Consider the following 15,586-nt stretch of genomic DNA (forward strand, 5'->3'; position numbering starts at 1 on the left):
GTTACTGGGGTTTGAACCCATAGCCTCACACTTGCTCAGCTGGTGCTCTACTACTTGAACCTTGCTTCTAGTTTGACATTTTGCTGGTTCCTTGGATATGGAGTCTTGTGTATTTTTCTGCCTAGACTGTTTTTGAATTTCTATCCTACAGATCTGAGTCATATAAGTAACTAGGACTATAGGTATGAACCTCTGGAACCCAACAAGAAAAGTAATATATATATTTGTGTCTGTGTGTATGTGGTCCTAAGGCTTGACTCAGGGCCTGGGAGCTGACCCTGCGCTTTTTTGCTCAAGGCTTTTGCCCTACTAATGAAGACAAGAGTCTCTTGGGTTTGCCAGCCCAAAGCTGGCTTTGGACTAGGAGCCTCAGATCTCAGCCTCCTGAGTAGCTAGGATTATAGAAGACCTGATCCATTTATTTCTGGCTCATTCTGGCTTTACCTAAATTGAAAAGAAGGATTAGTGGTAGGGTGCCAATGGCTATCCCCTGCAATCCTAGCTACTGAGAAGGTTGAGATCTGAGGATCATGGCTCAAATACAACTTGGGAAGAAATGTCTATGAGACTCTGATTTCCAATTAATTAACTACCAAAAAGCCAGAAGTGGAGCTATGGCTCAAATTATAGAGTGCTACCCTTGAACAAAAAACTCAGGGATAGCTCCTGACTTCAAGCCTCATGACTGGCGCACACACAAAAGATTAGTGGACTTACGATAGAATTTCTGCTTGATATAGGGCAAATTTATCAACAGAAAGGAAAGAGAATGGGCTGGGAAGTTGGGTCAGTGGCAGAGCGCTTGCCTTGCATGCCTGAGGCCCTGGGTTCGATTCCTCAGCACCACATAAGAAAAAAGAAAAAAAAAAAAAAAAGAAAGGAAAGAGAATACTCTTGTTAAACTTCTCTGTTCTTCAAAGGTCTTCATTTAACCATCTTTTCGTGGGGAACTGAGTGTACTTCAAAGGTGTGAGTCTGGAGGGCATCTGCTTCTCTTTTTCCTTTGATAGAGAACACTTCCCAATTCCTGTAGCACAATGTGGATGAACTGGAACATTTCCTAAGACAGGAGAAAGCATAAAAACGTACAGAGAGTTGGGTACTGGTGGCTCATGCCTGTAATCCTAGCTACTCAGGAGGCTTAGATCTGAGGATCGTGGTTCAAAGCCAGCCCAGGCAAGAAAGTCCATGAGACTTTATCTCCAATAAAGACCACTAGAAACCGGAAGTGGCACTGTGACTCAAGTGGCAAGTGCTAGCCTTGAGCTGAACAGCTGAGGGACAGTACCCAGGCCCAGGGTTCAAGGCCCAAGACCGACCAAAAAAAACAAAAACGTACAGAGAGCAGCATGCAAGGAGATCATTTTCACCTGACATCGAGTTAGGATTTTCTTCAGCTTGGCTGTCTTTTAAACTACTTACTGGCTTCGAGTGAACAAAAGCCGTCCTTTTTCTACCTTACATAAAACCATCAAGCACATATAGAGTCTATATTTCAAACCCCAAATGGGAGTTCATGATTGATGCCTGACACCATTCTCTGACAGAGTGCAACCTATATCCTAACTGATGACCCCACAGTATCTTACACAAGACTCATTTCTAATCTTCCCACTGACCAAGTATTTCCACTTGACATGAGTGTGTGGGGCAGGGGGTAAGGATGGGGCTGTTGGTGTAATAACTCTTGAGTATTTATGTAAAACATGTGGCTTTTCTAAGAAGGGCAGCAGTGTTATATAACCTCAAACAATATAGCCCTCGTAGACCTTGCTTCTAGTCTGTTTCTTCTCTTCTTTCTGTTCCTCCTCCTTTTCCTTTTTCCCACTTCCTTTTTTTAAAAAAATTTAATTTAATTTATTTTATTGTAAAGGTGATGTATAGGTTCTTTCTTCTTTTTTCATAGTTGTGGGGATCAAAGTCAGGGCTTGTGCATGCTAGTCAAGTGTTCTGTCACCAAGTTATATCCCCAAGATCCAAGTGTCTTTCTACATACAGTTTGTGGAGCTGTTTGGAAGTAATTAATACCTTTATAATTTTGTCAGTAATTATCTTAAATGGCTATAAAATTTATGTTTGATACTTTCTGTGATATTGGCCCACTGAATATGATGTGAAGACAATTCACATTAACAATGACCATTCCTATGAGAAAATATGCTCAATTTTCTGAGGATACAGTTCATATTGCTTTCCATTATGGTGACAGGCAGGCCAGTGATATTTCAAAAAGGCCAGAATTTTATAAAGTAAATATTTACTTTCTTAACACATGTAAATTTAGATATTCTTATTCATGTATTTTGGTGGGATAGGGAAGACTAGAATTAGACTTTGTGCTTGCCAGGCAAAGTATTCTCTACTAGCTGCTCTCTGCCTCCAGCCTCCCTCCTCTCCTCATTTTTTTTTTTTTAAAGTAATTTTTCAGATAGAGTCTTGAGCTTTTTGCCCAGGCTGGCTTTGGACTCTGATACTCCTACTTATATCTCCTGTTTTGTTTTGTTTTTGTTTTTGTGTTTTTTTGTATTACAGGCATGAACCACCATACCCAGCTTATTTATTGAGAAGAGGTCTTGCTAACTTTTTAGCACAGGCTGGCCTTGAACAAAAGTTCTTCTATCTCCACCTTCTAATTAGCTGTGATTACAGATGTGAGCTACTATATCTGGCCAGTTTACATTTTTTTTATTACTATCTTTAAGTAGTTGTACAAAGAAATTGTCATTTAACACAGAAGTTTATGAATATAACCTGTCTTGATCAATGCCACCCCTTTCAACATTCTCACCCATTCCCCCAACCCACCTCTTCTCCTTTACTTTTCTTAATTTTGTAGGATATACTTGACTGCATTCTCCAATTTACATCTTAAACAGTTTATAATTTTATGTAGTTTAAATTAATATTTAGCTAGTGTAATTTCTAGTTTTATATATTTCTTTCATACATTGACATTTCTTTAAAACATTTTTTTTTCATTGTAAATGAAAAAGCAATCAAAACTTACCATGTATTAAAGTACTTTCAGAAACTTGGCCCTTAGTTAGGATGGATGGATATTTTCTTTCTGTAATCGGTAGTTTTGTTTACCTCCCAGAGTGAAAAGCTTTTGTTGTATGATACAGTCCAGAGTGAGCTGGAGGAGAAAATCAGAAGACTTGAGGAGGACAGGCACAGCATTGACATCACCTCAGGTGAGGGCGCACTGTGACGCCGAACCTTTGTTTCTTCTAGTATTAGTGTATGCAGATGAAATGTCCAATAGGAGGGAAAAGGAGCCAATTTGGAAAGAATTGGGTTGGATTACAATTGTTCCTTTGATTTGAACTCATACTGTAGAAAGATATAAACTGAGGACAGCCAAAGGGACAAAATAGAAGGGACATACATAAGAAGCAGTGAGAGTCAGCTGCAGTGTTAGGAACCTTTCCGCTCTGGCATCAAGCTATAACTAATGGATGGAGCGAGGGGAGGTAGATTTTTGTCTCAGAAAAAGGACACTTGTTGGAAGTTAGATGAGTCCAGTGTGAAATGAATTGTTTCAGGGTAGCAGGTTTCCTAGTCTGTTTCAGGGCTCTTGAACATGTCTTATTTTGTCTGTTAGAAACTTCATTTCTCTGGTACAGAGCAGGCATAATACAGTCATGGTATCTTATACAGTCTTAATATATATGCATCATTTTCATGGAAGCTTTGTATAGTTTACATGTAAATGAGAAAAATATGTAGACCCTCATGTGGTTGGAGATCAAATAATCCTTCCTTTTTTAATTTTATTTTTTGCCAGTTCTGGCGCTTGAACTCAGGGCCTGGGCACTGTCCTTGAGCTGCTTTGCTCAAGGCTAGCATTCTACCACTTGAGCCACAGCTCCACTTGCGGCTTTTTCTGTTTATGTGGAACTGAGGAATCAAACCTAGGACTTCATGCATGTTAGGCAAGCACTCTACTACTGAGCTACATTCCCAGCCCTAATCTTTCCTTTTATTTGCTTTCAGAGCTGTGGAATGATGAACTTCAATCAAGAAAAAAGAGGAAGGACCCCTTCAGTCCTGACAAGAAGAAGCCAGTTGTTGTTTCAGATATCCTTTTCTAAATTGTAGGGTTTTTTTTCCCTCCTTGCTGGAAATTTTTTTTTTTTTTGTTGCTCCTAGAGCTTGAACTCAGGGCCAGCACTGACCCTGAGCTTCTTTGCTTAAGGCTAGCACTCTACCACTTGAACCATAGTGCTACTTCCGCTTTTTTCTGTTTATGTGGTACCAAGGAATGGAACCGAGGGCTTCATGCATGCTAGACAAGCACTTTACCACTAAGCCACGTTCCCAGCCCCACTTGATGTATATTTTACATCATATATACTTTTATAAATTTTACCAGCACATATTGACTTTAATTAGATGGTCCTGTAGTAAGGAGATTGAAGATAGAACATATTATTTAGATGAAGAGGTAGAAGAAGAAATCACGTCAACTTCGAAAATTAGTATGGTTTTGTGGCTTATGATGACATTGTGAAAGAGCTGTTTCTTATATAGCAAGAACAATTCTCATGTGTACATTTTTTAGACAATTTTGCTATGCAGTCCAGGCTTTTAACTCTTGATCCTTTTGCTTCAGCTTTCAAATGCTGGGATTACTGGCGTATGACACACCTGACCTCATATGTACTTTTTTTGTAGCACTGGGGTTTGAAGTTGGGACCTTGCACTTGCTAGGTAGGTGCTTTGCTGTTGAGCCATGCTTCCAGTGCTTTTTTCTGGGTTGTGGGGCTTGAACGCAGGGCCTGGGCACTGACCCTGAGTTTCCCTATGCTCAAGGTTAGCATTCTACCACTTGAGCCACAGCGCCACTTCCGGCTTTTTTCTTTTTGCTTACGTGGTGCTGAGGAATCAAACCCAAGACCTCATGCCTGCAAGGCAAGCGCTCTACTACTGAGCCACCTTCCCAGCCCCGTTAGTGTATACCTTTAAAGAATACCTTTTATGTTCCTGACATTGGAATATCTAGATAATAATGATGTATACATTGAGTCTTCACATTTCCTAGTCTTCTAAATCTTCACCTTGCCCCTAGCTGGCTTTCTCGGCTCCACTTTAACATTAGTGATTAGGTTGGTGATGTATTTTGCGATCAGTGATACAGGATTAAGGGAACTGTTTATGGCATCAGAAGTCCTAGAATATATTTGTCCTAAATTTCTTAAAGAATAGTTTGAAGTCAATTCAGGATGCCAAAGGATTATGTCTGTACTTCATTGTTTCAGTCTCTGAAAACTACAACTTTAGAAATAGAAATGAAAATGTGATGTTCTTACAACTGAATTGACCTTGACTTGTCAACGTCCATATATAGTTTATATGCTACAAGATCTTGATATTCTTGAAGACTGGACAACAATTAGAAAGGTAAGATTAAAGACCGTTAGCCATTTGTTAATTGGATGAGGGTTTAGTTTTTTAAGCTCTTTGTATATTCTGGATATTAGCCATTGCGTGATTTACAGATGGTAAAAATCTCCCATTCTGTAAGCTATCTTTAGCTTGCCAGGTATGTTCTTTGCTATCAGAAATCTTTTAGTTTGATACAGTCTCATTGATCAAGTCTTTCTTTGACTTGCTGTGCTTCTGGATCTTTACTCAGAAAGTTGTCCCAAAGAGTCTTAATGTTTCTTTTTTTTTTTTCTTTTTTTTTTGTCGGTCATGGGGCTTGAACTCTGGGCCTGGGCGCTGTCCCTCAGCTCTTCAGCTCAAAACGAGCGCTCTACCACTTGAGCTACAGCGCCACTTCCGGTTTTCTGGTGGTTTATTGGAGATAGGAGTCTCACGGTCTCTCCTGCCCGGGCTGGCTTTGAACCGCGATCCTCAGATCTCAGCCTCCTGAGTAGCTAGGATTACAGGCGTGAGCCACCAGCACCCGGCTCTTAATGTTTCTTATACTCCTTCCTGTAATGGTTTCATACCTTGTATGGTACGCAATTGTACATAAATGTATTAATTGAAATACAGAAGATTTAGAGGAGAACTCAAACAGTGTAATTCCTTAGAAAGGCAAAATCATAGTTCAACAAAATAAACACCAGGGTAGGGGTGGGGTCAAGGAGAGTGAGTGAGAGGAAAAAAGAGAAGGGAGGGAGAGACTGTAGTAACAAATTCAATATATGTTCTCAAAAATTAAGAAAAGTGAGAGGAGGCGTAGGTTGAGAGAGAGAAGTGAGAATGTTGAAAGGTATGACATTGGTCTGGATGCATTGTATTCAGAAGCTGCTTTGCTAAGTGGCAACTCTTTTGTATAACTACTTAAAGATAAAATATTAAAAATAAAAAATTAAAGAATAATGGAAGAGAATATTTTTTATAGTCATATTTGTTAGATTTTTTTCTGTTTTCTTCACTAGTATATCAAAATATAGTTGTTATATCTTATTTTGGTAACATTTTGGCAGTCTTTTACAAACAGTAATATAATCTGTTAAGACTATAATCTGTTAAGAACTAGGAATGTGTCAGCAGAATATTTCAAGAACTAGGGATGTTAATTATTTAATAACATGTAGAAGTGCTCCCAAATAACAATATCATTATTGTGTGCTTGGTTGTGGCTCATGGAAGGCACTCATCCTATCTGTTGAAGGAACACAAGTGAACATTTGAGCCCTAAATTGTGTCTTGTGTTTTGTCATTAGCCAAGAATTAGAAGCATTTTCTCTGCTTCTTTAGAAGTAGAGACTTAATTTCCATATTAAACTTTTCCATTTCTTATCAACTTAGTTGACATCAAAGGATTATTTCAGATACTGATAACAGGAGGAGGGATTATTATCTTTATATATATATTCTTTTTTTGTTTGTTTTTGGTACTAAACTCAGGTATTCATATCTGCTAGGTAAGTGTGTTAGCACCACCAGCCTCTTTGTTTTTGTTATTTTTCAGATAGAATTGCACTGTTTTGCCCAGACTAGTCTCAGACCACAGTTCGTTTGTTTTTTTAACTTTTTTGCCCAGGCTAGCTTTGAACTGTGGTCCTCTCAGTGTTTCCCTTCTAAACAGCTGAGATTGCAGATATGAACCATTGCACCTGGCCTTTCTTTTTAGCCTTAGACATAAAAAACTTATTAGAAGGCTTGGAGTATGACTCATTGGTAGAGTGCTTGCCTAGCATGAGCAAAACCCTGGTTTTATTACCAGCACTGAAAAATTAGAGCAGCTAATAATTATAGATTATTAAAGATTCCGTTAAGTGCAGCTAATGGTTATATTTTACTGTATTTGTTATTGTACCAATTGGGAGCATTGTATATGAGATATCAAAATACGTTTCAGTCTGAAGTAAGACAATTCTTTTTTTTTTTTTTTTGAATTAAGGCAATGGCTACACTGGGTCCACACAGAGTGAAAACAGAATGTAAGTATTGAGTGGACAAATGTTCTATATGAAGATTTGTTGAATATAGGTTATTAAAAAATCTGCATGTTAATGAATTATGCCCCCAATATAATTTTACCAGTAAGCACTAAAACAGAAATTGTGAATCCCTTGCTTCCTGTGAAAGATTCAAAATTTCTAAGTGCAGTATATTTCTTTTATTGATATTGTTCAGCTTCATTGCTCTAGCTAATATTGAGTGTGTAATTCAGAGAGTACTCAGTCGTTTTTAATGACCCAGTCATTGGACATTCTGGAATCTGTAAAGTTGTATGTGAAATTTCTATGTGTGTGCATTTTCTAAGCAGCTAAAGATTAGAATGCTGACAGTGGAGTTCATCTGTCCTATGATTTATACATCTTTATATACTCTATAAAATTCATACCAAATAATGTTTTCCTGAGGTTTTTTAAAAATCTGAGATGACTACCAAATTCATGATAGAAATTAGTACTCAGAATAACTTGTTCAAAATAGGAAAAGGAATTTCTTCTAGCTACATTCCAACAGATAATCTGTAAGAGATTAGTTTCCATATTATCTTTAACCAAAGATTCCTTCAAACTTTATATTGTGTCAGGAAGTTACAGCAGTGTGGTATAAAGTACTGACTTTGGGAACCATCTACAAGGGCAAATGCCTAATGTCTCTAGTGGAGTGATGGAGTGATTCTTTCTGTTTGGGACCATGGGTTCCTTTGAGAGTTTCACTACAGATTTGATCAGATCTCCTTCCAACTCCTTTAGCATTGTGTCTGTTACTTCTCCTGTCTTACCTCCCTTTTGTGCCAGTCCTGGGGCTTGGACTCAGGGTTTGGGTTCTGTCTCTGGGTCTGCTCAAGGCTAGCACTCTACCACTGAGCCACAGCTCTACTTTAAACTTTTTGCTGATTAATTGGAGATTAGAGTCTCACAGACTTTTCTGCCTATGCTGGCTTTGAACTGTGATCCTTAGATCTTAGCCTCCTGAATAGCTAGGATTACAGATATGAGCCACCAGCGCCAGGCTTCTGTGCTCTGTTCCTGAGCATTTTGTGCTCAAGGCTAGTGCTCTACCACCTGAGCCACAGTGCCACTTCCAGCTTTTTTGATTAGTTTATTGGAGATGAAGCCAGCCTAGGCTGGTTTGAACCACAATCCTCAGATCTCAGCCTCCTGAATAGCAGGAGTGAGCCACTGGTGTCTGGCTTGTGCTATTATTTTTATCCATAATGCTTACCTAAATTTGTACTTTGTAATTCCTTGTTTACTTGTTTATTTCTTTTTTTTTTTTGGTCATGGGGCTTGAACTCTGGGCTTAGGCGCTGTCCCTACGCTCTTCAGCTCAAGGCGAGTGCTCTACCCTTGAGCCACAGCACCACTTCCGGTGGGCTGGCTTTGAACCGCAATCCTCAGATCTCAGCCTCCTGAGTAGCTAGGAATACAGATGTGAGCCACTGGCTCCCAGCTTGTTGGTCTATTTCTTGATTGGACTAAACGCTAGAAAAATGAGCCTTGAACCTTTTAGTCAGGCCTCCCACCTCAACACTGAGCAGTTTTTTTTGTGTGTGTAGGAAATGCTAAGAAGCTTAATGAATGGGTAACTGAATGAGCAAATGCACACTTATACTAGGCATTCTTTAGGTTCTTGGGATACAATGGGGAAAGAGACAGGCCTCCTTGGGGCTGTGTGGAATTGTGTGTGTGTGTGTGTGTGTAGTTAAGATAGTATCTAGGATGATAATTGTTCCAGTGTTAAGACGTGTAGAGTCCCTGAGGAGTGGATTGAGGAGGTAGGGAAGATCTCTCTGAAGATCTTCTAAAGGATTCCCTACTTCATGGAATGCTTCTGAGAGCAATATTTTTTTTCCTGCATGCCAATCCATTTCCAGGTTTGAAAAGTGGAAGTTCCACTTAGGGTATTCCTTTTACAGAATGCAAAGCTTGGGGACTTCTTGGAATTCACTGAAGTCTGCTGCTTTGCAAGGGCAGATGCTTTGCTGGAGGAAAAATACGAAAAGTATATTCAGAGAAAATATGGCAGTTGATATTCTCAGCACTACTTAAAACTAGCACTAGTAACTGACAATTGCCTGCTCCCCTTCTGGCACTTGTCTCACTAGCTGGCAATTCATTGTTGATTGTTTAGCTTTGTTAGGCTAAAGCATAGTGAATTATCTAAAAGAATATAAGAAATCAACTTCTCATCTTTGGGTTTTTTATTTAAGAGATACTTTTAATGCTTTTGCACATAGATGCATATATTGGTGTCGCCTTTTAATGTATCCTCTTGTTCTTCTGACGATGTCTTATTAATATAACAGTTTTTGAACTGACCCCTTTAGTGCCTGTGAAACTAGAAAAGCATCTGCACAGTGCCAGGTCTGAAGAGGGGAGACTATATTATGATGGCGAGTGGTATATACGTGGACAAACAATATGCATTGATAAGAAAGACGAATGTCCCACAAGGTAAGCAAGTTTTTGGTCATTGAAGTGTGGCTTGTGATTATTGGTGTCAGGAAGTACTGTCCACGAGAGTGCACCCTCCTCTGTTGGCCAGCCACAGGACATTGCCAGTATTCTGTGCCACCCTTCTTCATGTGACCTGATCTGATTATAATTGTGCACCAATATTAATGTTTATATCTAGCAGACTACATATTAAGTCTTGAACATAAGCATCACACAAGTGAAATATTTGGAATTATTTACTCATGAGTAAGTGATCTTGTTTGTTAGTTCTTACAGTAGATTCATTATTGTGTTCCTAACACCTTTAATCCAGATCACTAATAATTTCTGGCCAGCCTATTAGTCCTTAACTTTTTGGGTCTTGTTACAGTATTTTGAAACAAAAACGAATTGTATCAATTAAGGTGAGAAAGGAATGAGAAATTAGCCTAGCAAACATAAGGCTAAATTCAATCCCTAGTACTGCCCCCCCCCAAAAAAAAAGACTGATTATATTTATATTTAACTTGAAAATTAGAAAATGCCTTTAAAAGTCTTAATTATTTAGACTGAACTAAAGTTTCTGAAGTTATTTATTTATTATTTATTTGTTGATCATGGGGCTTGAACTCTGAGCCTGGGGGCTGTCCCTCAGCTCTTCAGCTTAAGGTTAGTGCTCTACCACTTGAGTCATAGCGCCTACTTCCGGCTTTTTTTGTTTATGTGGTGCTGAGGAATCGAACCCAGGGCCTCATGCATGCGAGGCAAGCACTCTACCACTGAGCCACCTTTCCAGCCCCTATGAAGTTATTTTTATAGCCTCTTTTTTTTTTTTTCCTTTGGGTCGGTCGTGGGGCTTGAACTCTGGGCTTGGGTGCTGTCCTTGTGCTCTTCAGCTCAAGGTGAGCACTCTACTACTTGAGCCACAGCACCACTTCCAGTGTTCTAGTGGTTTTTATTGGAGATAATAGTCTTATGAACTTTCCTGCCTGGGCTAGCTTTGAACTGTGATCCTCAGATCTCAGCCTCCTGAGTAGCTGGGATTACAGGTGCGAGCCACCTGTGCCCAGCTTTTATAGCCTCTTTAAGTTGTACCTGGATGCAGTCTCTCTTCACCCCCCTCCTTACCCCTCATGGGTCCTGGGGCTTGAACTCAGGGCTTGGGTGCTGTCTCTAAGCATAGGAACACCACCACTTGAGCCATAGCTTCACTTTCAGCTTTTTTGATGGTTAACTGGAGATAGTCTCATGAACTTTCCTGATGGGCTGGCTTCGAACTGCGAGACTCATATCTTAGCCTTCTAAAGTAGTTAGGATTACAGGTATGAGCCACTGACACCTGGTTGTGATTTCATTTCTTGATGCAGTCAAGAGGTAAAGGATGAGACTGCTGCTGTAACATAGTGATCTGTCTTATTGTAAACCTTTTTCAGAAATAAAATTACAACAAGTTGTAAAGCTATAGAACAACAAAATTGTTGATCATTGCTATCAAGTGTCCATTTCTGTTTGTAATTACATGTGCTATTCTTCCTTATGCCTAGGAATGTGGCTTAGTGGTAGAGTTCTTGTCTCGCATGCATGAGGCCCTGGGTTCGATTCCTCAGCACCACATACACAGAAAAAAGCCGTAAGTAGGCACTGTGGCTCAAGTGGTAGAGCACTTGCCTTGAGCTGAAGAGCTGAGGGTCAGTACCCAGACCCAGAGTTCAAGGTCCTCCACTGACAAAAAGACTAGGCACAGTAGATGTGTGTACCAGCATTTTCACAAATATGGGAATAACAAGTTTTGTGACAATGTTTTGATGGCTTCAACAGAGCTAGGAACTTTTTAGCTCTGTTCTGATCTTACGGAGCCACTGTTTATATGCAGTTCATTGCTAATCAAAATGGCTGTAAATAGAAGATAAAATTTACCAATTCCATTAAGAAAAGAAAGGATGCTGTCTATTAAAAGTTGCTGAATGTGGTAGTTTGACTACATGCCCTACTGATAATGCAGCGTTTTGGTGATTGACAATTATTTACCTGAACCTACTGTCCAACCTTTTTGATTTTATATATAGTAACCTAAAATAGGATGAAGAGGCATATTGTAATTCATTCATTTTGCCTGTTTTTTTTTTCCTTTACAGTGCTGTAATTACAACAATTAACCATGATGAAGTTTGGTTTAAGAGGCCTGATGGAAGCAAATCTAAGCTTTACATTTCGCAGCTACAGAAAGGAAAATATTCAATTAAACATTCGTAATTATGATTTAAGTGTTATCTAAATCTACCTTATTAGTGTTACCAAGTGTGATGTGCCATGGGAGTTAAATAAATGTATTCAGTAACTTAATATTCTATCCAATCATGAGAGAATATGTAGTTCTAGGTAGTACTCGTAAATAGACCTCATATCTACGTTAGTAAAAGAAGCAGTGATAAAAATTTAATCATGATGGTTACATTTATTTGCTCCTTAAGCCCAATGACCAGTAGGTATGTATGGTAGGGGTTTCTTTCTGAATTTTTTTCTTTTTTTAAAAAAAATTATATGAATTGTCTTATCTATCCATATGAAACCATGGCTACGTTGATCTGCATTTTTAAAAGTATTCCATATCTTTGTAAATAAGATGGATAAAATGTTTCCTATACATGATTTGTACTAGTACATTAGTTTAAATCAGAATGAAATTTAAGCATATATATGTGAAGGTGTATATATATCATCAGTTTATTTAGAACTGATGGCCTGAACCTTACAATCTTGTTTTACCCAAAATGAAACTATTGGGTTTGAAAGGTAAAAGGAGCACTTTTGTAGACTAGCTTTCCTTCTCCTCTTCCTTGATTGTACGGTGGTGACCTGTTTTTACAAATTATGCTTAGTGTTAATTAGTAAGGTATGTGTCAAATGTTACGATGTTTCTACCTGTATTCCTGCAATCCCTTAGAGGGCAGGTGTTTGTGCCTGTATTTATGATGCACTATGTATGTGGTGAGCAGTAATGGCAGTATTGTGGTCTTGCTGTACTTGTCTCAGCTTTTGGAACAGATTTTTAGTAAGTATTTTTCAGAGGCAAACTAAGTCCTTATTCTAATTTTATTCCTAGGGCAAAATAGACAGGAATGATTTCTTCGAATCTATTCCCAAATTAACACTTTTGTCTTTGGTGTTTTTTTTTTTTTTACACTTTATGGCCATGTGGTGCAATTTAGACAGTATTGGCCTCTCTCCCCTTAGCTTCATTCAAAATGAACTCCCAAAGCCTCAGGAACAGTACAAAGGATTGAAGCTCTCCATATGTCAGGCTGCGGGACATATTTAGGGTACAGCCAAATCAAGAATTCCTGGTGGTCTTGTGCACTTTAATCTGTTACAGTGAGACTTAAGGGACAAGGAAGAAGTAAACTTAAAGCTGAGCACAGGCCAGCTGCATGATTCCGTTTATTTCTTACTATTTTACCTCTGCAGACCATCCTGTGCAGATTACCACTTCACAGTTGCCAAATTTTCACATGCTGACTTCTGAGATTCACTATCAGCAGTTAGGTTACTTTGTTCTGTTTCTCATTAACCTTAGCAACTGTACATAATGTCATAATCCAGTAGTATTTGACAGTCCTTATATATGCGTTTGATAAGCATTTTTAATGGGATTTGTATTTTTAAATTTAGTATGTAATAAAAAGATGTGTTTGAGTGTTATTTGAGTGTCTTGAATTACTTCTGCATGTTATGATGTATAACCTGGCCACTTTGAAGAAGAATTTGAGACAGTTTACATTAGGGGAGGACGTTGCACATGTCTCTGCTTCCTTCACAACTCAGCCTTTATTGGGGTCCATGTACATATTCAAGACTGCTAAGTTATATTTAACTAAAATAAATGCATGCAGCTGTACTTTAATAAAATTCTACTTATAAGTGATAAACAGTCCTTATGTTGAAAATATTTACTTTGAAAACTTTAATGTTTTCATCACATATACCCCCCCCCACTATCATATTAAGATTCAGTAAGGATATGCTTGTCTCTCACTTAAAATACTATAAAGTATATTTTGCTGTTGGTACTTTCCCATTACTCTCCTGGTTGTAATGTTTAATTGAGAAGACTTGTTAGAATTCTGAAATGAGATCTTTATGATCAGCTTCTATTTTAGGAACAACTGTCACAGGTCCTGTTTCTCATGTTCAGTCTCCTGGCTCTGCCAGGCTCAACAAGTGTTGATGACTAACAAATATTAGTGGCCTCCATTTCATTCATGGCCTTCTCATTGTTAAATTGGTGGGCCTGACACTGAATACTTTTCATGTTATCTGTGTATTAAAGTTTTCTGATATTCACATTGTCATTCAAGAACTTATTACAGAACTACTTGCATCTTATTGATAATTTGTTTTCGAAAGTGAAGAACAAGGAAACTGGCCGTTACTCTTAAGATTTGCTTTGGGGGGGGGGGGGTCCGGGAAGGTGGCTCAGTGGTAGAGCACTTGCCTTGCATGCATAAGGCCCTGGGTTCAATTCCTCAGCACCACATAAGCAAAAAGAAAAAAGCTGGAAGTAGCGCTGTGGCTCAAGTGGTAGAGTGCTAGCTTTGAGCTGAAGAGCTGAGGGACAGCGCCCAGGCCCAGAGTTCAGGCCCCATGACTGGACCTCCCCCCCCCCCCCCCCAAAAAAAAAAATTTGCTTTGGGAACCAGTAAGTCTCATACAATAAAACTGAGTGAAGATTAATTTATATGTAAAATGGATTTAGGATGAATGAATATATTAGTTAGGATTTATGTAGTCTCTTGCCAAATTGGAATGTAAACTATTTGAAAAAGTTGAAGAGATCTAAAATACTTAAAAAATGCAAAAAGAAAAAAACAAAAAGCTCAGAATTGGGCTCACACAATGCCTGTCCTTTCCATTTTTGCTATGATGAACTTAAAGGAACTGTGATGGTGCACTAGGTGGGGTTTGGTGGGCAGTTGCCTCACAGTTCCCCCACTGGCTATGTGGGCCTGAGTCTTGGCCTCCCTCTAAGTTCTTTTTACACTACTTTTCCACTGTGGCCAGCTTATTTAAAAAATGTGAATCCTGACTCATGGGCAGCCAGTAAGTTTGAGTGCCTGCTGTGTTCTGGGAACTGTGTAATGTGTAAACCGAAAGTCATTGACATTCACATACTCAAAACAAAGTGATCGCAAATGTTAGAATTGTAACATGTTGAGACTCTAGAATTTGCCATGTATTGGGAATTTGGGACTATGATACTTTCTCGGAGTAGGAGAGATACAATATTATGGGAGAACTTATATTTGAACATTTTTAAGTAGTTGGTCTAAAGTTGCTAATCTGAGAAAGGATGTATGTTTAAGTTGTAAAAAGCTAAAATGTACAAATCTAGAATTTTCTATAGTTTAAACCAGTGCCATCTCTCTCAAGGCACATTTGTGTATGTATGTGTGTGCTGGTACTGGGGCTTGAACTCAAGGACTCAAAGCTGTCAGTAGACTTTCACACAGCTGGTACTCTACCATTTGAATCACACTTTCAGTCTGGCATTTTGCTAGTTAATTGGAGGTAGAGTCTTGTGGACTTTTCTGCCAGGCTAGCTTTGAATCAGGATCCTCCTGAATAACTAGTGTTTACAGATGTGAGCAATCAGCGCCTGGCAAGATGCATTTTTAAAAGGAAGTCCAAGAGAAGTTATGTAATAACAGTGCTTGGGGTCCATTTTTCCTTCTCTT

The 15,586-nt window shown here is 38.7% G+C and overlaps 1 protein-coding gene across 2 annotated transcripts in view; it reads left to right on the top strand.

Annotated features, from left to right (window-relative positions):
• The window catches only part of Brms1l (BRMS1 like transcriptional repressor), a 36,023-nt gene extending 22,470 nt beyond the window's left edge, over window positions 1-13,553 (top strand). Inside the window, exons 5-10 of one of the 2 annotated variants that reach the window (XM_042677902.1) lie at window positions 3,098-3,194; window positions 3,997-4,080; window positions 5,339-5,403; window positions 7,361-7,400; window positions 9,725-9,872; window positions 11,990-13,553. In XM_042677902.1, the coding sequence (XP_042533836.1) occupies window positions 3,098-3,194; window positions 3,997-4,080; window positions 5,339-5,403; window positions 7,361-7,400; window positions 9,725-9,872; window positions 11,990-12,107 (552 nt within the window). In that variant the 3' untranslated portion in view covers window positions 12,108-13,553. The remainder of the gene's footprint in view (window positions 1-3,097; window positions 3,195-3,996; window positions 4,081-5,338; window positions 5,404-7,360; window positions 7,401-9,724; window positions 9,873-11,989) is intronic. The other variant, XM_042677903.1, reaches the window with a different exon arrangement.
• Window positions 13,554-15,586: the final 2,033 nt, after the last annotated feature.

This window comes from Dipodomys spectabilis, unplaced genomic scaffold (genome assembly GCF_019054845.1).
Source record: "Dipodomys spectabilis isolate Male_0828 unplaced genomic scaffold, ASM1905484v1 ptg000042l, whole genome shotgun sequence".
Classification (NCBI taxonomy): domain Eukaryota; kingdom Metazoa; phylum Chordata; class Mammalia; order Rodentia; family Heteromyidae; genus Dipodomys; species Dipodomys spectabilis.